Source organism: Toxorhynchites rutilus, chromosome 3, assembly GCF_029784135.1.
Source record: "Toxorhynchites rutilus septentrionalis strain SRP chromosome 3, ASM2978413v1, whole genome shotgun sequence".
NCBI classification, from domain to species: domain Eukaryota; kingdom Metazoa; phylum Arthropoda; class Insecta; order Diptera; family Culicidae; genus Toxorhynchites; species Toxorhynchites rutilus.
Window position 1 is genome coordinate 307772588 of NC_073746.1, and position 25509 is coordinate 307798096.

The 25509-nt window shown below is 37.5% G+C and overlaps 1 protein-coding gene across 2 annotated transcripts; it reads left to right on the plus strand.

Moving 5' to 3' along the window:
- Positions 1-3109: 3109 nt before the first annotated feature.
- On the plus strand, positions 3110-5977 carry LOC129772978 (protein fem-1 homolog A-like). 2 transcript variants are annotated; one of them, XM_055776527.1, is made up of 3 exons: positions 3110-3515; positions 3577-5638; positions 5698-5977. In XM_055776527.1, the coding sequence occupies exon 2, from the start codon at positions 3628-3630 to the stop codon at positions 5605-5607; it is 1980 nt and encodes a 659-aa protein (XP_055632502.1). In that variant the 5' UTR covers positions 3110-3515; positions 3577-3627; the 3' UTR covers positions 5608-5638; positions 5698-5977. The 2 variants fall into 2 exon arrangements, with proteins under 2 accessions (XP_055632502.1, XP_055632501.1); XM_055776526.1 differs by having other exon boundaries at positions 3110-3511.
- The last annotated feature ends 19532 nt before the right edge of the window (positions 5978-25509 follow it).

A 25509-nucleotide genomic window follows, 5' to 3' on the forward strand; every position in this document is an offset into this window, starting at 1 on the left:
AAAATTGGTATGTATGGGTTTTGAGGGTCTGGGAAGGTTATTATGATATTTCGAGACCCCTCCCCCCTCTCTCGCATTTCTCGAAAATTAATCAAGCAAATGAAAACAAATTAGACATATAGAGGTTTTAGGTGCAATAAATGTTTCTATGGTGGTTAGACACTCCTCTCTCCTCTCTTAGGGGGAGCTATCATACAAATGAAACACAAATTTCTGCATTACTCGAGAATTAATCAAGCAAGTGAAACCAAATTAGGCATATGGAGGTTTTAGGGTGCAACAAATGTTTCTATGGTGGTAAGATACTCCATACAAATGAAGCATACATTTCAATACCCATATTAATGGGGTTCTGATATAATATGTAGTCCGTCATTTTGTAGTGGTAGCCATCTTGGATTTGCATTTTTCATGAAAAACGGTGTTCTACTAGTCAAGCCCTTTCATTTGATACCCATATTAACGGGGTTTTGACATAATATGTAGTTCGCCATTTTGTAGTGGCAGCCATCTTGGATTTGCATTTTTCATAAATAACCGTGTACTACTAGACAAACCCTTCCATTTGATATCGATATTAATGAGGTTTTGAGAAAATATGTATTCCGCCATTTTGTAGTGGCCGCCATCTTGGATTTGCATTTTTCTTAAATAACCGTATTCTACTAGTCAAGCCCTTTCATTTGATACCCATATTGATGGGATTTTGGAAAACACATATTGATGAGGTTTTGAGAAAATATGTAATCCGTCATTTTTAGCGGCCGCCATCTTGGATTTTCAAGATCATGAAATGCGCAGTTTTATAATGACTACCGAGATAAAGGTGTGTTCCAAATTTCAGATCAATCGGTCAACAGGAAGGGGGTCAAATTTCTATTAATGTGGGTCAGCGCTACAGACAAACATGTTACAAAGTTACAAACATACAAACAGATTACAGGGCAAGCTAAATAAAACCGTTTAAAAATGAATGAAATGTAGAACGAGCTTCATTACAACGTTACATGTATTCAGTTCCACACCTTGCTGAATGTAATTTTGGCTGGATGGCAAAATTACAAAAAATTGGGATTACCTCATATACACAATTTTAATTTGGATAATCGACAAAATACGCCCTAAGGAAATCGATAGTGTAATTTCCTCAAAAATTCCAGTCATTGAGCTTCGTGTTCCATTTCTGTGAAGCGTAAATTGTTATGAATTTTCTAGTGGAATGAACACGCTTCTAAAACAAAAAAATAAATGAAATATGGCTCTCTTGCGTGTTCTGTGTAGCAAAATAATACATTCCCTTCAGGTATCTTGAACAAGAATAGTCTCTGATAATTATTTTATATTTTGAATGATATTTTGGTTGAAATGCAGGAGATCAATAGATAATTGTTAAGTTAGGGTCAGGACTATGTCTACTAAGTATTGAAACAACATCGAATAAAAATGTTCATTCAAATTTCAACAACTTAAAATTGCTCTTATTGTTCGATATTGTTACCACAAACATGGTTCATGACCATGCGGTAATCTAAAACTTTTATAGCCTTGCATAGCAGATGGAAATGCATTTTCTCAAAGAATTCACCAACGCAACACGACCGAAACCTTAAATGGATGTCCAATATATCAACGACTAAAAACTGACAATGACAGACAATCATTCATGAAAATTAACAACGCAGACATTGTCATGGAAAATCGTTCGGCAGTGCCATATTCGCCTCAGCTGAGCAAAACATTCAATGCTCATATTAATGTTGAGTTCTGTGGTTCAATGAAGAGCAACAAATACATTTGCAACAACGGAATTTAAATTGATATTCTTCATTTTATTTATCTACTTTACGACAAAAATATATTCCGATTTTCACTTGAGATTCGTTAGTGAAATACATCGGGACTGGAATACAAAGAATGATTTGTGTTTTTTTTTCAATTTTTGTCGATGGCCATCGACTTGACGCTCTATTCCTCGGTATGTCAAACACAACAGTAACGAACGTTTCACGTATATGTAGATCGTTAAAACGTTTAAACACACTTACAATACATTACTTATTTTTTATTTAACAACCAACATATTCGCTAGAAATAATGTTTATGGCAAAACAGCGTTTGCCGGGTCAGCTAGTTTATACATAAAAATGTTACGAATGAAACATTACTACTATTTAAAAAAAAATATTAAAGAGAGAAAAAAATTATAGGAGGTTGTGTCCAATATACGACCGCATTGTTGACGTAGAACTACATTGTTATTTTATATAAGTCGCCATACATTGGTGGCATGAAACTACTAGGAATATAAAAACTTTTTTCTCATCGTTATTGACAGCTCTGTTCGGGAAAGCACACAAATGGACAGAACAAATGTATGGAAAAATGGAAACGCTTAAAGTTTTCATAAATTTTAACCATCTACAAACCAGGGGAATCTAATGTATAGCATATTAAACAAATCTTACGGAATTTCCGATTCGTTTAGTATGTAAATCGCCAAAATCCGTTAGCGACAAAAATAGTTATTAACGTTAACTTTATTTCATAAAAACGTGACCTGTTTTCTGATTTGGCACCCTTAATGAAAGACGTAGTTCTACGTCAATAATTAAAAAGTTGTTGTTCGAAAAACTTTTTCCATGTAAATGTGCCCAACGTTCGATATATGGAAATATTATATGGTTGTAAATTTTAAAAGCTATTTATATCTTTTTTTTCAGAATTTTAAAAGCATATGTTTTCGAGAAAAATGAGTTTTAATTCTCAAAATATTTTTCTTTCAATGAAAAAAATTCTTTGATAATTTTTAATGAAAACCAATATATATATATATATATATATATATATATATATATATATATATATATAAAATTTAAATAATTTCCTACACTTCATCCTTTGACTTATATATATATTGGTTACATTTATTATCATATGTTATACTGTCAGTCACCGGTCACTGACGTGGCAGTCAACGTGTTAATATATAAATCAGAATTCATGTGTCCCACCCTGTATAATAACGAGAGACAAAGGAAGGAAGGAAGGAAGGTATTGAATTAGAGAGACTTTAAACTCTGAGAGTTCATTCGTCTCTTAACAGTGAGAGACAAAGACACATCGATCCTGTATTATTCCCTTATTGCCATTATACGATGTTACGAATTGTGTTACCTGCACCTCTTGTGTCAATCGGACTGGAAATGAACACTGTTATTATTGATCTTGTTGTCCCCTGCGTGCGTACGGATTATTGCTAAAATATGTGCTTCATTCGATCTTTATAGCTTTCAAAGCGATCTTCCTACGGTTTTTGTTACGAATCGAGAGCGAGAGCAGAAGGGAAACCGACCTAATGAATAAGGCTAAATCCTTACAAATCTACCCGTCACCAATTCATTTTTGGCGATTGAAGTGCAAAGTGAATTACTACCTAGGTTTCAAATGAATATCGGTGAGAGATAGGTCTATGTTTAGTCTGACATTTAGTGTACAGTTTGGATCGAGATCAGTAGGTGCTCCCTCAATGTAGCATAAGAGGCATTATTTTGTTTATGAAAAAAGCTACCATTTTAGGCAAGCCAGTCCTTACCCAAGTGTGTTGTTAGGGAAGGCACGGTTCCACTGATGTCCGATTACGAGCTGCTCCTCGGCCCGAGGGATTGGGGCCCTTACGAACGCAAATGCCTGGACCAGGTGAGGCAGAATTTGTTCCACGAGATCGAGGATGACCGTGGTCTCGGCCGGGGTCTGTCCAAGGCACTTCGGGGTCGGATCGAGAGCTTGCCCAGTAGCGTACGGAAAAAGTTGGCGGATGGAATTTATAACAAATGTGCGCCTTTGTTCCGCGCTTGTGAGAAAGGTAAGACGGAAATCGCGGATTTCTTGATCAGGGTGTGCGATGCTGACATCGAGCAGAGAGGTGTCAGCATTACCTGCGTGCTGCATCCGGACGAATGGTATTTGTGTACGCCTCTGGGTGGTGCCTGCGCAGCCGGAAATTTTCGAGCCGTGAAATATCTCATCGGGAAAGGTGCCAATGTGGATGGTCTATCCGAGTGCGGTTCAACGCCTCTGCACATCGCATGTACGGCGAAAAAGCAGGACATTGTTGAGTTTTTGGTGTGTAATGGAGCGGACGTACGTAAACAGAACCATACCGGTGATACATGTCTGATGAACGCGGTCCGTTCCGAGAAACTGTGCAAATATCTTCTCGCCAAGGGAGCCGATATACACGCCTGTGATTTATACGATCGAACCGCGCTGCACTATGCGGTTGCGGGAGGTAATGTTCAAACGATTCGATTGCTGCTGGATCATGGAGCCGATCCGGTAGCCGAAACCCGTGACGGGGAAGACGTTTTGCGAATGGCGTCTTATATGGGAGTAGCTCCGATAGCACAGTACCTTATAAACCGCTACATCTACCCACCTGAACGGATGCTCCATGCCGTCGATCTACTCGGCGCGACAATGATTGATTCTTCGAACAACCACGCCATAATGTACTGGCAATCCACCAATCGACTACGACAGCTTGGAGACCTCCGAAAGCAACCGGAAATTGCACCAAGAGCTGCCTTTGGAAACAGTGTTGAGTTCTCCAGTGATGCCGAGCTGGACCTAATCGCTTTCGACGGGGCAGAGCTCCGAATTCAAAGTTGTATTATCTTCGAGAGGATATTGGGTATCGACCATGAGTACACGCTACGACTCCTGATGAATAAAGGGTTTCTGTTCGAGCATGCCTTGCGAGAAAGAGACACTCGGAGGTGTTTTGATTTGTGGATTTTGGCGTTACAAGTGCGGGTTAGGAAGCACTCCGTACTGCATTCCGATACCTGCACTACAGTGCATGCCATTATGCGGTTGATGGAAAATGCTCTCCACTGGAATGACGACGAAACGGAGGATAATCCTAATCCGCTACGATTCCAGGAGGCTTTGGCTGTGTTTCAACTTTTGCTATCGAACATCATCGAAGTGGATCCGTTGCTCCGTATACAACCTATCCATTGGAAGCAGATGAAAAACTACGATGGGATCGTGCACTGTCTGCCGCTTCTGATACACGTTCTGCTCTCCATAGCCTCAAACGAGAATGAACGTCATTTGATCCGATGTGCCGTCAAGGATCTGGTCCGAAAAAAGATACGATGTCTTTACAGCGGAGAAACGATGCTGCATTTGTCCGCTTCGAGACCGAAAAGAATTGAATCCAAATTCGTGGTGGAAGTTGGCAGAACGTCAGACTTTTTCCCAAACGTGAAGGTAACGAAGCTGTTGCTGGAGTGCGGAGCGGACGTCGATGCTTACGATCGTACCCGGTCAACGCCGCTGCTGGTCGCTTGTTTAGAGAGCAACTACAATGCAGAGATTGTACGCGCCCTGGTCGAGCACGGTTCCCATCTGGATCGACCGAACAACGCAGGCGATCGGCCGTGCTCACTTTTGGCGAAATATTCAGAGAATGATATCGCCCTGGGTAGTCACATAACGCTCAAATGTCTCTGCGCGAACACGATCGTCTGGCATGGCATCCCATACCGAGGAGAACTTCATCGCTCGCTGGAGAATTTTGTTCGGGAGCACGAACCGAGGTGAACGCATTCGCCTGTGCCTGCTGTGGAAACTGGTTAGGATTTTTTCTAATTATTTTACTTTTATATTACTCATATCAATCATTCGTTATAGCACACAATTTATTATATTTAAACTGGACTGAACCAACTACTCGTAGTAATAATGGTGGACATCGAATATAAGATATCAGTATTTCTTAAAAAAAATATTTGAATTTACATTATGGCTCCAAAAGTTGTCGAGCAGAATCTATATGTGTGTGTCAATGTGTTTTTAAAGCTTAGGTCAACCAGACGTGAAGCAGACTCAAATGTGTTTATTTCGTCCATGAATCAAGGAACTTTTATCTATTGAAATATAGGTAATAATATATAATTTTAGGAAAAAAATAAAGAACGAATAATTTTTTATTATTTTGATGGAATTTTCCAACTTTTCAATTAGATCCCACCAACTTTTTATCTGACCGATGCTTTCGACTACGTTCTACTCCATCTTCAATTTCTACCTTACGGCTGCCCAACATCTTTCTATTAGGTGGGATTGGGGCATGGATTAGCAGCAAGTCAGATCTGGTTAAATCGTTACTGGACCTTTACAAGACTAAATAAACGGTACCTCTTGAGCATAGTTCCAGAAAAAAAAAACATTCAAGATATGTAGACAACTAGCTGACCCTGCAAACTTTGTCTCGCCCAAAACGGTTTTTTGATATAAATACTTTCAAACATTCACGTTTTCTTACTTCCACTCAAACATTAGGTCGTATGAATAAAAAAAAGTATTTACTTATTCTGCCCGTTTCCAAGTAAAGTAAACTTTCCTAGTATTTACTTGAATCCGTATGAATAAAAGTTTACTTTACTAATTTGATTTTCGAATTCGAACATAGTTTTTACTTTGTCAAACATATATCAACTGATTGTTTAGGTTTCGTTTCAAAACGTTTTTTTTTTGACAAAGCGTGAATTCGCGATGAAAAAGAAATAGTGTAGACGTCTGGTGGCGACTTTCAATTAGGGACCATAGTTTGGGTCCCTATCTCGTTAGTGTAATACCTATCATATTAGAAGACACGAAGCCAGTTTTCAAATTTGAATGAAAATGTTCACATCATGTTATTTAATCACTAAAAACACTTTTTTCCGACTTTTATTTAACCCTTTGTCTATACATTTCCAAAATCATTACTGAAACTTGTCACTATAATATAAAGTTGTCTTCAAAAACAATATTCGTACAAGATTTTTTCACCACCTGCAAACAAAAGTGTTTTTCATTTAAACAGAATGCCAAATTGGTACGGAAAGGTTAATTTTCATTCATAATTTAAATTTTAAAAACGTGTTCATTTCGCCTGAAAATCAATCAATGGTGAAAGGTGAATTTTGTTTTTATTCATACGGCCTATTATCTCCCTTCATGGGTCCAATCGCAGAACTGTTCTTTAATTGATCTTCAAATTAACCGTTTAAAATTCTCTTTTACTATAAGTTTCGTAGTACTTCTACCAGAGCTCGTCATTATAATATCAAATTATTTTCAGACCCAATTCTCGTTCAACATATTTCAATCACTTGCAAATAACATGTTTCTCCCTTACATGGAATACATATTTGACCCATTCCAGCATGACGTGACAACGGTTTGATTCACTAAAAACAGGTTTTTTTCTCGTATTCATGTATAAATCACACGACTTCCAAATGGTAAACGATTTTAATGTGAAATTGAGAAAATTTCCTACACGAATCTTCAGTTAAAGAATATTTTGCAGTTGAATTCGCTTGATGCCAGCACAATACTTTTGTCACGTGACAACACCTGCTTTTTTGCGGGTTCCGACATACAAATCAACTTTGTTCTATGACTTGTCAATGAAAGATGAACGTAGATTCCTGTATACTCAGTTTTTCAGAAAACCCGCAAGAACATGCATTTTGACGGCATGCATTTTGTGACGTGACAACGCGCTCTGTGCGAATAAACAGTCTCCACGAAGCGTTGTCACGTCACACAACCAATAAGTTGTATTAAATAAGAATTTCACCGTATTGTAGCAAGCGATATACTATTTTTTATTTTTTTTATTACCCTGAATTATTCTTACTTTCCTCTGAGATCTCCACTTCCCCTTCTAAAAATCCATCGTATAGGGGAAGGTGGTCCTAACGCAACCGGTGGTCCTGAACCTACCCCCTTTGTATCTGAGAAACGGTGCTTCCTACTGAGTTTTCAATAGTGTCAAATGAAAGATGTCATAACGCTGACGACGGCGCCAGTGGTTGTATGGTTAGCGTAACAGCCTCACAATCCGATCGGCCTGGGTTCAATCCCAGCTGGCGTCGTTGGGATTTTCTGAGGCGAAAAATCTCTGGTTACGTCTTCCTTCGGAGCGGAAGTAAAAGAAGTTGGCCCGGCTCATGAGTTGTTGAGTCTGATAGGTAGGAACAGGTGGAGTCGCCTCCCTGATGTCGGTGATTGGCACTAAAGTGGCGGAAATAGGCCGACGAAAAATAAGCGAAGATAAAAAAAAAAAAAAAATAACGCTGACAATTTGATAACATGGTGACTTTTTTCTGGCTCTCTTCATTCTAGCGTTTTAGCGCCATTTTACGTTTTCGTTCCTTCTAAAACAGAGAAGAAATATATTCACCCTGTGTGCAAAATGGGTTCTATGTTCTTTTAGATTGTGAGACATTGCGGAACAAGGCAATTTAAATTGTTCATGGTATGTTCATCAAAATAAGTTATAAATTGAATCTACCTGTTACCTGTAATACACGGTATGTCTTTATTTGGAAAATATCGGGGTGGTCCAATACCGACCTCGAGTGTTTATATCGTGATTGTTTAACACGTTCACTCTGGTGCTTGCCATCAATGGCTAGCACAATCCTAGTTCATCGAGTGGCGCTCACTATAGGGGGATCGCATTTGATTTTGCTATCAGAAACTTTTGATAAACTTTTTGTATGCATCCGCGTACATACCTGTGCAAGGGCGTTTATGTTTGCGTGTTGAAGATGATTTTGACTTTGACGTTGACTTTGATCGTTGATCGTTGATCGTTGATGTTTGCGTGTGCATTTGTATGTGCACTTTCTTTGTATAACTCCACACACGTCGCTCTAAGGCTAAGTTCTTTCCACTCAAACATTATCTCCCTCTCACCTCAATCCTCTCTCTCACTATCAAACATTATTCTTTTTTTCATTCCTCTTCGCGCACCCATGGATATATGCCAACATTACCATTCACAATCATATTTTGGGATCTCATGCCATTTCCCGGCCACCATCTTCGATTTTAAAATGTCATCGGAATACGATATTCGACTTCCGCTGGTAAGCCCATATCGTATGGGCTTTTCATATTTTTTTAGCATTCAATACTACCATCAGCAAACCGGAAATTGAAATAAAATTATATATTATGTAATCTACGTTCATATATTGTTGATAAAACATAGGAAAAAGATCATTTGTTTGTTTTGAAACGGAACTATAATGAATTAAATTAATCATTAATCAGAATGTTCAACAGTCCGAAACAGCAACAAGTTACGTGTTGCCACGTCGCAAAAGTACATGACTGACAACAAGCCAATCTAAAAATAAAATATTCTCCAACTGATGATTCTTGTTGGGAATTTTCTTAATTTTACTATAACATCGTTTAATTTTGTGTGCTTTATTCATGTAAACGCAAAAATTGTGTTTGTAGTGAGTTGTTACGTCACACTGGAATGGATCGTACACTTTTCGTGATGTGCCAACAACTTCTGGAGACAGTTGATACTCCTCTATTTGTGGACCGATCTGAACCAAGTTTTGTGGATTGTTGACCTTAATTGTTTGTCCAGAGAAATCCAAGTATGAAAATGTTTGAACCTATATTCATCTGATAAACTAAAAAAATGTTCAATTTGTGTGACGTGACAACGCTTCAAAATACCTGTTTTTCGAATGCTTGTTTCTCATAAATTACAAAATGAAACGTAGTTCTACCCACGGCTCTTCAAACAAGCATTTACCCATTCAATAGACATATATAGACCATTCATATAGATATAGACATTCAAGTTTGGTTAAGCATGTGCAGAGATATCTCAAGAAACATAAAAATGGTGAAAACCTAAAATATTTTAAATATAGTTATGTAGTTTTTTAAACTCGCCTCTCTCAAAGGCTGGTACAAAAAAAAGTTTGTTACAAAAAATTTATGAAACAACTAGTGCTTATTCAAATAACGTTTTCAATTTTCTCCAAAAAATAGATTTGAAATTTGGTTCTCTGGTGCTTAACCTCATGGAATGGGTCATTTGATACAGAAAATAAAATAAAATGATGACACCTTCCTCGAGCCCAAAAACCCCTACATACAAATTTTCACGTCGATCGGTTCAATAGTTTTCAAGTTCATAAGAATCAGACAGACAGACATCACTCCATCTTTGACGTAGGACTATGTCTTTCATATCTGTACCGGGGTGTAAGTTTAAAGTTTCGAAAACCAGAGAGTAACGCTGGACTGCAAGGTTTTGAACGTTAATACCTCTTTTCCGGCTGAACGGAGTGATATGATAATCATTTCTTTCGAAAGACAAAATGTCCACGAGTTATATGATTGTTAATTGTTGACCCGACAACTTGTTTCAATAGCTTTCACATTGCTTAGAAATAGTTTGCAAAGGGCCTTTTTCAAGGTTAGAGACGAATGAACTGAAAAAAGTTGAAAGTCTCTATAATTCTTTAACTGCCTGTCTGCTTTCGTCATTATTTTTTGTCGAGCAGTCACGAAAGCAGCTCGGAAAAGCGCACCAGCCACAGGAGGCGTGAAAAAGCCACATCGTTACCGACCGGGAACAGTTGCTATCAGAAGTCGATCGAATTGCTGATCCGTAAGCTACCTTTCCAGCGTTTGGATAGTGAAATTGCCCAGGACTACAAAATCGACTTGTACTTCCAAAGTTCCGCCGTTATGGCACTGCAGGGGGCAAGCAAGGCATATTTAGTCGGCCCATTCGAAGATACCAATTTGGGCGAAGATACCTTAGCATATAATCAACGGCCCTTTTCAGGGACACCAAACCCAAAAACCGATGATAATTCGATACCGATGAGTTCCATTGACTATGTATTTGATAGTGAAGAACACGATATGATAAGGTGTAGTGGATATTATCGAAGTGGATATCATATTACATATCAATATGATATGATTTTATAGAATCGGTAGAGAATGTGATTGATTTATGATTCACTCTTTCTTCCCGAGAATAATAGAATAATACAGCGATGGTAAGTAAGCACACAAATGATCGAAACCAATGGTATGGATAAATAGGAATGCTTCCAATTTTCGTTAATTTCAACCGTTCATGGATAAGCGAATCAATGAAATCTTAGAGAATATCCGATTCGATTGCACAATGGTCCAGGAGATGCATTTAAGTGGAAATTAGCATTTAAAGCTCGACAGTTATTCTCTGGACAAAAACTGTCTTCGACAAAGTTGTTACATATGATAGAATGGTCATTTTCATGTTGCCAAAAATAGAGTGACCAAAATTTTCGATGAAATAAAAAATCTAACTTTCTTATCTCTATAGATAGAGGTAAACATAGTTCGACAATGTTGTAGTCCCAGTTATTTGAGACATCTTTGTAGTACAATTTTTTTTCCTATCTCTTGAAATAACCGATATAGCGTCTTTTTTCTAAGTTGCGTTAGGGTCACCATTAAAAAAACTGTTTTTGCTCTAACTTTTATATTTCAAATTCTACATACAAACTGTCTCCAAACTTCAAGCAAAGTTATTGATATTTTTCCCAAAAATACGCTCTCTTCAATTGCTTGCCGTTCTTTCTGGGGCAATCATAAAAAAATGTTTATTGACGAAATTTGAAAGAACAAACTTCAATCTATATAATATGTGATTTTCAAAGATTTGTTATTTTTTGTATTTGAATAAATTAAAATTGAAATCATGAGTTTTTGGTTGAAAACCCATCAATAACTTTGAGCAGGATTAAGATATTGACGAATTCTGCATTACCCTAATGCAACTTAGTTAAAATACTTCTTTGTGGGAGATATTTATTGTTTAGACAAAAACTGTCTTAGACAAAGTTGTTACATATGATAGAGCGCTCATTTTTATATTATCAAAAATAGGGTGACCAAAATTGTCGATGACATAAAAAATCTAACTTTAAAAATTGTTTGTGACCTTGAATGGTCCATCATATACTTTGTCTAACTTTCTTCTATTTTCGTTCGTGACCATTACTAGGTCGTCGATGTTTACTTCTAATTGATTCGTTTTCTTACTTTGTACTTCGTTTCGTTTTCTTCTGACTCTGTCTATTATCTCTCTGGCTGTATTGGATGCTTTTTGTAGCTTATATTGCAGTTCTTTATGATAATCATCTATATTATATATTGGTTCAATGTATGATGCTGTATTTAAATTTTGAGGTACGGTTGCATTTGTTCCAAAGATTAATTCATAAGGTGTGTAAGCAAAGTCAGTATGGGGTGTTGTGTTGTAACAAAAAGCATAATAAGGCAACCATTCATCCCAGTCACTATGTGCTTGGTTGACAAATTGCCTTACGTACTCGTTGAGACAACGATGGTTTCGTTCTAGACCTCCTATAGTTTGAGGGTGGTATGGTGTAGAAAAATTGTGTTGCAGTTTCAATAGTGCAGACAGGTTTTCGAATAATTCATTCTTATATTCGGTTCCTTGATCAGTTTGAACTGTTTTGGGAATTCCGTAGATGAGAATACAATTTTCGACAAATGCTCGCGCTATTGTTGTTGCTTGTTTATCAACTATTGGTTTAATAATGACATATTTCGATAAGTTGCATTGTATAGTGAGTGCGTACCTGTTTCCAGAATTGGATCTATTAAAGGGGCCAATTGTGTCAATAGATACACAATCGAATGGTTTTTGGGGTGTTCTAATTTCGGTAAATTTTTCATTGGTGTGGATTGTATGTTTGTTTTGTCTGCATTGTATACAGTTTCTTACATAGTTTCTCACGTCGTGTTTCATATTCTTCCATGTGTAGAGTCTACTTAGCTTTTTGTATAGTCTGTTAATTCCAATGTGTCCTCCGGTTGGAGTGTCATGATTATTTATCAGGATTTCTTTAAATTCATCTGAGTTCTGTATCACACGCTTGGGTGTGTACAATACTATTTGCAAGTCTTTTAGCACGTCGTTACAGTTTTTCTTGAAAATCTGTACATTGCATATTTGGAATATAATGCTTGATAGCGCTAGAGCTATCGCACTAATTCTCAATTTTTTGGCCATATTTTCTACTTGTTTCAATACTTTTCCTAGGTTTTCTTCATTATTGCTTGCAATTTTTATTCTTGTCGACATTAATTCTTTTGTACCTGATTTCTTTGTTAGTGCGCACTTAATTTCATGACATCCTTGATTATTTATGTTTTCGCTAGCATTTGTTCCGTTCGTCTCCAATACGCGTCCGAATTGGAGTTTTGGTAAGTTATACCATTCGTTTAATTCGACTGCTTCGTATGCTTTGAGTTGATCAGGCTCATTGCTTACGATAGCAGTGGTTCGTTTTTCTGTTTCATTTTTATTTTCGTTCAACTTTCTGGTCATTCCTCTTGTCTGTACCGCTAAAATGTTAATTGATTTCAGCGTTTCTGAATTTATATTAACCCTTGATAGTGCATCTGCTGCAACATTCAATTTACCCTGTACGTATTGTACCTCAAAATTGAACTCTTCCAGGTCGAGTCTCATTCTTGTTAGTTTTGATGACGGATTTTTCATTGAAAACAGGTAAACCAATGGTCTATGGTCTGTTTTCACAGTGAATTTTCTGCCGTATAAATATGGCCTGAAAAAGGTAATGGCCCAGTGAATTGCTGTTAATTCCTGTTCTATTGTCGATTTATTAGCTTCTCCTTTAGTAAAAGCTTTACTGGCATACGCGATTGGTAGTTCTACTCCATCGTGGGTTTGTGCTAGGACTGCACCACATGCAGTTTTTGATGCATCTGTAATTAGGATAAATTCCCGCGTGAAATCAGGAAACTGTAGAATATTTGGAGACACCAAAGCATTTTTTAGCTTTTCGAACGCATTTTGGCATTCGGGTGTCCATTCGAAAGTTGAGTTTTTACGTAGTAGTTTATTTAGAGGATGAGCAATATCTGCGAAGTTTTGAATAAATCTTCTGTAGTAATTACAGAATGCGACGAAACGTCTTACTTCGTCCGCGCTGGTGGGTGTGGGAAAATTCACTACTGCTGAGAATTTTGATTTATCTGGTTGTATTCCAGATGCGGATATATTGTGTCCGAGGTATGTTACGTCGGGTCTAAAAAATGAGCATTTTTGCGGGTTTAATTTTAAATTAAAATTTCGTAGTTGTTTGAAGACTTTTTCGAGGTTAGTTACATGATGATTAATAGAGCATCCAACTACGATGATATCATCAATATATAGGAATGCGCATTCTGGAGGTAGACCACTTAATGCTATGGTCATCATCCTTTGGAAGCTATTCGGTGAGATATTTAATCCAAATGGCAGTCTGTTGAACTCATAATGACCATTTGATGTTGAAAATGCTGTTAATTGTTTTGATTGCTCATCTAATTCAATTTGATGGAATCCAGACATTAAGTCTAGGGTTGTGAAATATTTAGCTCTACCAAGATGATCTAGGATTTCATCTATTCGTGGTAAGGGGAATTTATCGGGGGTAATCTTTTTGTTTAGTTGTCGGAAATCGACTACTAAACGCCACTTTTTGTCTTGGTTGTTAGACTTTTTGGGGACTAGTAGGATGGGTGAATTATAGGGTGATATTGAATGTTGGATAATTTTGTTATTTAGCATTTTATTAATTTGTTTATGTATTTCTGAAATTTGGGTCTCTGGGGTTCGGTAATTTTTAATGTAAACGGGTGTATTGTCTTGTAAGTGAATTGTTTGTTTGTAAAAGTTATTCGTCGTTAGTATGTCGTCTTGTAATGCGAAAATGTCGTTGTATTCAGTACATAATTTTGTTAATTTTTCTTGAGCGTGTTGTGGGGTTTGGCTTAAGTTGAGTTCTTCTAGTAGTTTTTCGTGTCTTTTTTGTGTATTTTCAAATTGTGTTGCCTTGATATTATTTATCGTGTATTTTTCTAAAGGGATAATGGTGGGGGTGAATGATTTAGGGATATGTATTTCTTTACTGTTAGTGTTAATTATCTTGATGAAAGGGAAGTTACGGTTTATTATAGAATTGGCGCAGAAAACGCCTGGCTTAATTTCTTGTGAAATGATAACGGAGTCTGTTTGGATTGAGGGTGTTTGGACAGTTTTGATGATTTGACATCGTGCTGGTATTATGTATTTATCGTCCCAGTTATCTTGTATAGGTATTTCAATATAGTTACTCTCAAATGTAAAGGATAACAACCAAGTTTTCAGACATAAGTTGCATTCGTGTTTTGTTAGAAAATCACGGCCTAAAATTCCGTCAGTATGAATAGGAAAATTTTGTGTTACTACTTGGAATTGATGAGGAATTTCTATATTGTTAATGTTTAGAGTTGTATTGGTACTAGCAAGCGTTTCGATTTTCCCATCTGTCATGCCGTTTATCACACATCTATTGTTACTATTCACCAGTTGGTCTCTGTTTAGTGTGTTTTCTTTTATTAGTGAGATATCTGCTCCTGTATCAATTATTAAAGTGCACGGCTTTCCGCACATGCGCAATCTTAAAGTGACAAACATAGAGCATGTTAAGTTTATGTTATAGATGTTTATTGATTGTTTTGGAACGTTAGTTCTCTTATCGTGTTTGCCTCCTGTTCTTGCTCCGGTACGGGCTGGAGGTTGCCCGCCGGGGGTCCTAAGTTTCCCGCAACGCGCACAAAATGTGTGGCCCGGTGCGGATTGTTGTTTCCGCGCTGTCCCCTAAAGTTTTGATTTCTTGAATAATTTGCTTGGTTATTTTGGTGGCTGGGTGTTTGGCGATTGAAATTCTGCCTTTGTTGCCCAAAATTTTGTCGATAATTTCCTGCTTGATTGAAATTATGTTGCCCATAATTCTGACGATAATTTCCTCTTTGGCTGAAATTATGCTGGTTTCGGCCTCTATTAGCGAAACTAGTATTCGGGTGACGATAATTATTACCGGGATTTCTGTTTTGATTTGACCCCGAATAGGTGAATATTGATGTGCTGGGGTTATTAAAATTTTCCTCCAACGCTTTGGTCATGGCGTCGGAGTAAGAGTTAAAAGATCCAGCCCTTATTATAAGGGAGGTTTTTTCGTTTCTTAACCCTGCAGCCAAAAATTTGATGCCTTCTTTTGTTGCCATTGCTGTAGCAACTTTAGACGGGATCTCTTTCGCAATGTAGGCAGTTTCGAGATTAAATACTAATTTTTCTAGTTCTAAACAGAATGATTCGATGTTACCGTTTTGCTTGAGGTTAGCCATTTTTGCTAACACTTGTTCTGGTGGACATGTGGTGATTTTACTTTTTATTGTTTTAATAATATCACTTACGGATTGAGGCGTCTCGGCGAAAGCATTTCTCGCCTTGCCCTCTAATTTGGTTAAAACGACATTAATTATTGTGGCCTTGTTTTCTGCCGTTTCTAACGTCTTAACTAGATTCAATGCGTCGGTGAAGGCCTTTAATTTATCCACGTTTCCATCGAATTGTGGTACAATCGAGGATGTGGTTTTGATTATTTCTAAAATATTTGCCATTTTTGCTCTCTTGGCTACTGTAATCGCGAATAATATGGCTAGGGACGCTTCCCTGAAAGATCGTGGTTTACCCCTTTCAATTGTAACTTTGATTGAGTTTAATAAAGAATTTGCTTTTTCGACTTTTTTGACTATGTCGGTGTTATAGTTAGTGTCGAGAAAGTTTGATGCTAGTTTCCTTATGTATCTCACTAGCGTTTCGGCTTCGAAAAGACGCTTTTGTAAAGTGGACTTCCTCAAGTTTTTGACGTGTTCGTTATTAATTATCAAATAAATCTGCTCCAATTTATGCAAGTTTGATTGGATGCGGCTAGTGATTTCCTCCATTCAAGAAAGGAAAATGCTTGTTTTTGTTGTTAGGTTTTATTCGGTTTATCTATACATTGTCAGATACTGCTGCGTGAGCCTTAACTGCTTTCATGGCATGTTTATTCATGCATCCCTGGTAGGCTTTGTATGTTTTTGCTACTAGTAATAGTATAGTTATTGCCAATATGACGCAAATGATGGCTCCTTGGGCCTCGTGGACAGTGCTATGATTGTCAAGGTGATTAAGTATTTGGAATTGCGCGTCGCCCGTGTTAGCGACTGGTTTTGTACTAAATAGTCCCATTTGAATTACTACTAATGCACCAATTAAGCCAGAAAGAATGTATATACTTAAACTTTTTTTTTACTTTTTTTTTTTTTTTCCTTGGTCCCTTACTACAACCTAAATCTGTTTCACTTTCACTTAATTTGTTTTTAATTATATTTTTAATCAGGTTTGACTTACGCTGCGTTATTCCGTCGTTGTCCTCTTCATGGTGCGGTTTTCCGGGGGAAGTCGATTACGGGGGAGGGTGGCTGCCAATCGCCACTAGCGCCTATATCCGGCTTGGTCACCGGATGGGATCCTCAATCGCTCGGGCTGCTATCACCGGTCTACGTCTTCTGCTGCTGCTTGGGGTCTCCTTTGTTTTTCCGTTTGTTATCGCTTTGCGATATTCACTGCACACACACAGTCTAGCATGTCTTTGCTATTATTATCACGACATCATTTTTCGCGACAATTCCTTGGTGTCTCTAGTGCACTTGAACTTGGCACCACTTTTTGCGGCAATTTAACTGATTGCTCGCTTCATTCACTTGCAAAATAATACTGTCATTTTTTTTTTTTTTTTGGTTTCTGGTTATGTGTAAAAGCCACACCGCTTGTCAGTCACTTCACTTGTTTCGAACAACACATTTATTTCCCCTTTTTTTTCTTCAGGCACGGATTTGTTCTTTTTGATTGCCACTTTGGTGCGTTATTTTCGGCGCTTCGGCTGGGGGAGCGCTTCCGTGTTGCCACTAAAACTCTGGTGTTTTTTTTTTTTTTTTTTTTTTTTTTTCACTGTATTCATATCAATAAACTCACTGTTGCAGCGTCCGATCGCTGATCTACGGTCGCCATATGAAAGTGTGGGGTTTAACTGGGATGTATGAACGAGTTCCTCATTCTGGGGATGTGATACGGAGTGAAAGTAACTGAAAACTACGCAACGTTTTACGTCAAGCTTACGTCTCGGACTGGCTGTCGAGCAGAGTCCGGGTCGTCATTTTATTCCGATTTCTATTTCCTGCTTTCTTCACTTATCTTACATAACTTACAGTCTAAAGTCAGACTCTTGAGGGAAAGAACTAAAACGCCTAACATGTGTCGCAAACGGAATTGTAAATAAGGAAAAGACGTTACACAGCAGGGCGCTGCCGATGTTTAACATTTATGGCTAGCAGCCGTGCGGAAACATAAACACGTGGTGTTACAGCATAATGTGTTTTGCGTTTATGGCTTAATGAATAACAAAACAGAACCGTCGGTCGCTAAAGCGTTCTCGTGAGAATTTAGTGCGTTTAGCGACCTTGAGCGTTTTACGTTATTTTGGGTTTGATGCATTTAATGTTTACCGGATGGGTGGCCTAAAGGTCATATTACACTTTCTTATCCTTATAGATAGAGCACGAAAAATAACATAGTTTTGAAAATCACAGATTATGTAGAGTGAACTTTGCTCTTTCAAATGCCGCCAATGAACTTTGTTTATGTTTGCCCCAGAAAGAATGGCGAGCATTTGAAGAGAGCGTATTTTTTGGGATTAAATATCAATAACATTGAGTGAATTTGAGATATTGACAAGTTGTGCATCGAAAAATGTTTGTATCATTATGTTCTAAAAGTCTTTTGAAGACAGTTTGTATATAAATTCTACATATATAAAAGTTAGAGCGAAAAAAAAGTTCTTTTAATCGTGATCCTAACGCAACTTAGAAAAAAGGCGCTATATCGGTTATTTCAAGAGATAGAAATAAAAACTTTATTCTACAAAGATGTCTCAAATAACTGGGACTAGAACATTGTTGAACTATGTTTACCTCTATCTATAGAGATAAGGAAGTTAGATTTTTATTTCATCGAAAATGTTGGTCACTCTATTTTTGGCAACATGAAAATGAGCGCTCTGTCATATGTGACAACTTTGTCGAAGACAGTTTTTGTCTAGATAATAACTGTCAAGCTCTAAATGCTAATTTCCACTTAAATGAATCTCCTGGACCATTGTGGATTGGTATGCAAATCTTCAAAAGAAGTCATTAACGTTTACCATCGATTGACTTTGAAAAATCATTACTCATAAACGAAAAAAATAGCATCATCGATATCGAAATATGTTATGTAAGATTTTGATTTTTTGGGCCTCCCTAAAATATAAATGGGCACCTTCATAAAAAATAAAAAATGCGGTTCTAATGTTTTGCGAAGAAGAACAAAATTACCACTTTTGACGGAAATCTAAGAACCATTATATCGGTTTGGCATGGAATGGCTGTATATGTATGCTAGTGTGGAACACTTGTCATGGGTATGATTGCACGCGATATCTTTCCTGAGAAGAGCATCGCAATGCTCGTTCAATCCTCATGCTCGAGCGATTTAGCGCTGTGTGACTTCTGGCAATTTTCAATGCCTAATCGGGTGATGAAAGGGGTGACTTTCGTAATATTTTTTTTTCATTTCAACAAATGATTCTTCATTGCGCTTTTAACAGAGAGAAATCATTGCAAAAATATTAACATTTTATGTTGGCTATAAAATTGAGTATTGATTCCGCATCTTCCGTCACCATCCCCATGTAACACATTGTGAAGGTATTGTGAAGATACATAAAAACATCCAAATTACAGGTTCAACGTAATAAAGCGATTAAAATTGAAATTCCGCTCGCACAGTAATATACCTTTTGCTGGTGGAATGTTTCTTTCGGCTGCGATAAACCTCTCGGGTAATCAAATCCGCACTGCTTATCAGGTGTTGGACATAATTGATAACTTTTATTGCCTCCCCGAGGCACTGTCGATCGCCGATGATTGATTGACCGCTCATGTGCCAAATCCCTGCTGATTGATTGATTGGTAACGATTGTGTTGTGGAGTGGTTTTTCGTTTAAATCAAATTCGAGACGCACAGTGAAAAACCTTCTCCTAACTGATATTCTAATAAGAGTAGTCTGTCAGTTTATGTCGGTTCGTTCCTCAGTGATGGAGAGAACCGCACGACCGTGTTTGCATGGGAATCGAACAGAGCAAAAGCTGTAGCAACCGTGTCCCGGCAAGCAGACGGGATACGTACAGAACGTGTTCCGTTAACAAACTGCTAATTATACTACGGCTCGTCTGGACTACTCTGAAAATGGATGAAAAACATTGTAATTGCGAGTGGAATAGTTACTTACTTGCCAGGTTATTGCTGTCCATTCCTGGGAAGCAAATTATACGTCCATTGGTGGGCCCCGGCTTTATCTCTTTTTCCCCCCTCTTGTGTTGAGGTAGCAATTTTAGCCAACCATGGCATGGTCATGAGAATATTTGGAGAGCAGTAAAAATGGAACGGAATCGGGGACCCCTAATTAAAGGAAGATCGTTGCAGATTTTTTTTTTAAAACTCGTTATTTTAAGCAGATCAAATTATGCGCGATTCGTATATTTAGTTCAGCGGTTGATGCAATTTGACGAAAAAAAACGTAAAAACGTAAAAAACGAGTAACCGTGATAACTGTAGGCTCCGCGAATGGTAGTTGCGAAGAGGAACAGGGTTTTTCGTAAGTTTGGAACTTAACAATGGCTTGTTGAGTTAGTCATGAAAGCTTTTATGACAGCAGGTATTTTGATTATTCTTTATACAACACAACGAAATGTTTCTAGTGCATCTACAACGGAAACGAAAAAAGGACGTTTCAATCCTATGGAAATTACCGGAATAATATCGTTATAACTGAATTCGATCTTTGAACGGAGAATAGAAAAAAATTTAAAAATTTCTAAATTTTAAAAGTTCAGAATTTCATTTTTTTTTTCAAAATTTTAAATTTCAATTTTTTTTTTCAAATTTTCATAATTTTAAACTTTTAAACTTTCAATCTTTCAAAATTTCAAAATTTCAAAATTTCAAAATTTCAAAATTTCAGAATTTCAAAATTAATTATTAAATTTTGATTTTTTTTTCAATTTTGAAATTTTTTTGAAAATTTTTAATTTTTGAAATCTTGAAATTTTATAATAATGATTTCAGAAGAATTTCGAATTCTGAAATTTAGAAATTGTGAAAACTTGTGATCATGACAAAAAAATTATAGGAGGTTGTGTCCAAGATACAACCGCATTGTTGACGTAGAACTACGCCGTTATTTTATATAAGTCGCTTGTTTATACCTTCGGATATTATTCTATAGTGCTGTGAAATTTTAGAAACAACTGCTTAGTAGAATAATCTCTTGAATGTTTTTTTTATTGTAGAATCAGTTGACGATAATTGATTGATGATTCATTCTTGCCCTCGCAGAACAATACACTAGCTAATCATATGTAGCAATTAATTTCATGTAAATGCATTGAAAATTTACGTCGAACGCTATTTCGGTGGCCTTTTTCACAATTGACATAGACTCGGCTACAGTCGATTATATATATGTTGCACCATCACCATTATTCCACATCTCATAACTACATCAATATATCTTTGGCACCACGAGGAAACAACAACAATGACAACACATGCAAGTATAAAATATCATGCTACATGTTATTTAGCAATGTCTCAGTGGAATTGCACCCCCAGGCATCGTTCGTACAACGTAAACCAATCGCCAAACAAGCGTTTACCATAGCACGCATACAGAGCCATATATTGGTGGCTTGAAACTACTAGGAATATGAACACTTCTCATCATTTTGCGTTATTCTCAAAAGAAACGATTCTGTTTATATTACTGGCCTCGAAAAAAAGTTGCATTACTTTCTCATGTTCGACATAAGCGCAGCTGCCAGGAAGGAAGTTTTTCTACTGGCAAGCGAAACCTAATCACATACAACATTGCAGAACGACATTTACTTTCTTGGTGTCTAAACAAGCGAAATAATTTTGTTTTGTTAATATCAATAACCTCGAAAACAGTAGCATTGCTTTATTATGATCAAGATTAGCGCAATCCTAGTTGAAGGCAGTTTTGCGACTGGCACGCGAACCCAAATAACTTATAACATTCCAGTACGACATTCAAGATGCTTGGTATTCCCGAAATGATTTTTTTGGCGCACAACCTTGATGTCTGCTTCGTCATAAAGTCAGTTTAATGCATTCATGCAATGTCAAAGGCACCAAAGAAGCCCTTATGATGACGAAAAACAAACAATGTTAACTGCTTGGAAAAAGACTGAATTATGCCACACAGCTTGTACTCTGCTGTAACACCCATCGATGCGAATTCGCTAATGAGTTTGTCAAGAGCGACCGCCTTCACCACCAGCGGGGGAAGCTTGATTTTGGTTGCTGCCTGGGTAACGGCGTTTACATTTTAGACCGACGCGCCGAAGTCGCCTACTTCGCTGTTGTTCGATGCGGTATCACACTCGCGAAGGCTCGGTTCAGTGCGAGCGCTTTTCACTACACCAACATCGCGTGCTTGACGCTTGCCTCGAAATTTGACTGCCCCTGGCAATGCGTTTGCTTTTTGCAGTGCTCGAGTCAGCCTTCCTCTTCTTCTTGCTCATCACACACGATACGAATAACGCCAAAAACGAACTGAAAAAACCACACGACGATATCCAAGTTGGATTACCACTGGTGGGGTCCAATCTTAGATCGAAGCGCAGCGAAAGCAAAGTGAACTGGATTGCTCAACAGTCCGATGCCGAATGAAAGTTTGCCTCAGCGAGATCCACTGTTTATACTCTAGGCAAGTATTCCCCTCCATTGTCCATTTCCTTTGTTCACGGAGACTTTAAATCCTACGATTTCCCCTTCGCTGCTCGTCGATAAGTTGCTCGTTATTGACAGCTCTGTTCGGGAAAGCCAGTGTTTGGATTTCGATCAAAATCGAATGATACACAATGTGTCATGCAAGTAACCTATCACGAACATATAACCAAATATGAGAGGATCATTCAGATACTTGTATGAATGACAGTAATCACTTGTGTAACATTGCATGATTATACCAAGAGAGGAACGAAGACTGTTGTTTGCATATTCGAGCTGTATCAAACATCGCAAACCATTTTCGAAGCCTGCATACAAGTTTGAACCGCATATATCGTCCCGCTCTACTATAGCGAAACCCACTGCATAGGCCAGTACAAAGCAATAAATGATACAAGAAAAATTACGTTATCAAATGGGGAAAGAGAGCGGTGTTGCTAGTAAAACTATGCGGTCTATATGAATATACATATTTCAAGGGATAGCGGCGTTATAAATGGAAAATATAATCTGACTACCCTTCCCTTAGCCTCTATCCAGCTAAAGAATCATATAGTTTGCACTCTCTGAAACTTAAAAATCAGGATCTGCTACATTAGCTGAATATGAATCATTCGCTTTGCGTAGTCCGTACGATCCTGCTGTTTCATGATGCATGGAGAGGTCGATATGCATATGTTAGAGGCAAAGAAGAAAATAAACTTTCTGCACCGAAAGCGTTTATGATGGTTCTGCTTGCGTGTCGGTGTATCATGAAGTGCGAATCGATATAGAGTTGTCTCGTTCTCTTTCGTGTCGTGATTTGCAGTACGTAACAACAAAAGGAGGCCGCTGGGGGAAATGATTTGTGTATGATCATATGCGAACGAACGAAAGCGATTTTTTCAGTGAATGGATCATTTGGCAAACACTGGGGAAAGCACACAAATGGACAGAACAAATGTATGGGAAAATGGAAATGCTTGAAGTTTTCATGTATTTTAACCATTTACAAACCAGAAGATTCTAATGTATAGCATATTAAACAAATTTTAGGGATTTTCCGATTCGTTTACTATGTAAATCGCCAAAATCCATTCGCGGCAAAAATAGTTATTAACGTTAACTTTATTTCATAAAAACGTGACCCTTAATGAAAGACGTAGTTCTACGTCAAAAAATTTTTTTTAAATAATTTGAAAATTGAAAGAAATCAAAATTTGATAATTTAATAATTTTGAAAATTCAAAATCTGTCATAATTTTTTTAATGACAAATGGTATTTCTACGACTTCAAATATGAATTGCATGAAACGACTACATTTTGCAAGCCGTTACAGGAGTGCAGTCTTCCGTGTTTCACAAAAAACACTGCGTCCGGGATAAACATGTCCACGCTGTTGTTCGCAGTTTTGTGTTTGAATACAAACATGATTTTTTCGTACCTATGTTTGAAAATGTGACATGTTTGTATTCGTTGTATGTTTGGACATACGATGTTTAATCCCAATGTTTCACATGATGTTCGAACATGGTGAACAGTTTCTCTTGCATTTTCACCCCAAGCACCGGCAGTGCGTAGAGTAGAAGAAGCGAATCGGACCCCACACCACCTCCACTCAACGCGTGGTGTGTTGGTATGTTGACATGGAGAAAATGCTTTCCTATCATGACAATGGATGCTTCGTCTTAAATATTGGGCAAATTAAATAAACCTCTTTATCTGTTCTGAACAAAATAAACGTCGATTGATATCAGTGTTTTTCACAATTGATATCATTATTTAGTGCACGCATCAATTTATATATTGAATTCATGTAACATTCGCTATTATTAGCTATTTGAACAAGTACTAAAATTGAATAGAGCGTGGCGGAGATGTTTAGTTAACCACAACAAATTTTGATTACTATATTTCTATAATTTTAATCGAATATAAGGTACCACAATTATTCAGCAGTGACATGTTAGGCGTGACGCTAATCACTCGACCACGGGAGCAACCATTTTGGCTGGATCTTTGAATACAAATGGCCAATACTGCTTGTTAGCGACGAACGCGACCCGAGCTATAAAACGAGCGAAGAAGAGGAGAAGAAAAGATGATGCAATCGCATGCGCACATAGCATATGCAGTGCAGTGTAAGTGTAGCTTTTAGTTTTTTCCTTCATTCAGTTTGTGATAACATCGAGAAACTAATAGTGTGTTTTAGCCGCTGAAATTTCTCTGCTGGTTCTGCTGCGTGCCGCTGAAGGATGCATCTAAGACTAATTTTTGGGTATTTATTTTTTTGGTCAGCATTTGTACGACGTCGCCCGCTGTGCAGTCGGTTCCCCAGACTTTAATTGCCAACATGCACGCAAAAAAATTCTCATAGAAAGCTTCTTTCTATTCAGAGAATGTTTCTCTGCACGAAACCAAGGATTATTTAATCAGACTTGCAAAATATGTATGAACTCATGGCCTCTCAGCTCATGTAATTTTTGTAATGCGAATTAAATTTCAAGTTCGTTTCTGTGAAAAAGTATTCTACGAAGAAATGTTTTGGGATGAATAATTTCTTTCCGTGTATGAAAACGAAACGAAACGAAAGCAATGAATACTGCGACATCGGGTGATATGTTTGTACATGATGTTCTTGAATTATAAACATCGTGTTTGTTTTCACATGTCTATGTTTGTGTATCATTGTTCGTGTTGGGGATAGACACTCAACACTAGCGAGAATCATGTTCGAATTCAAACAAAAACATGGAATTTTCACATCGCGTGGACATGTGTAAGTGTTTTTCGGAAGACTGCAGGAGTGACGTTCCAAAAATTATATAACAATTGCCAGAAGAGATTACTAATCTGAAGCAGACTAGGACCCTGATGGGCAATTTTAAAAAGAACA

Coding starts and splice junctions, on each gene's coding strand:
- LOC129772978 (XM_055776526.1), top strand. CDS start 3,470: ATGTTTAGTCTGACATTTAGTGTACAGTTTGGATCGAGATCA. Junction 3,512..3,576: donor TACAGTTTGGATCGAGATCA/GTAGGTGCTCCC, acceptor CTACCATTTTAG/GCAAGCCAGTCCTTACCCAA.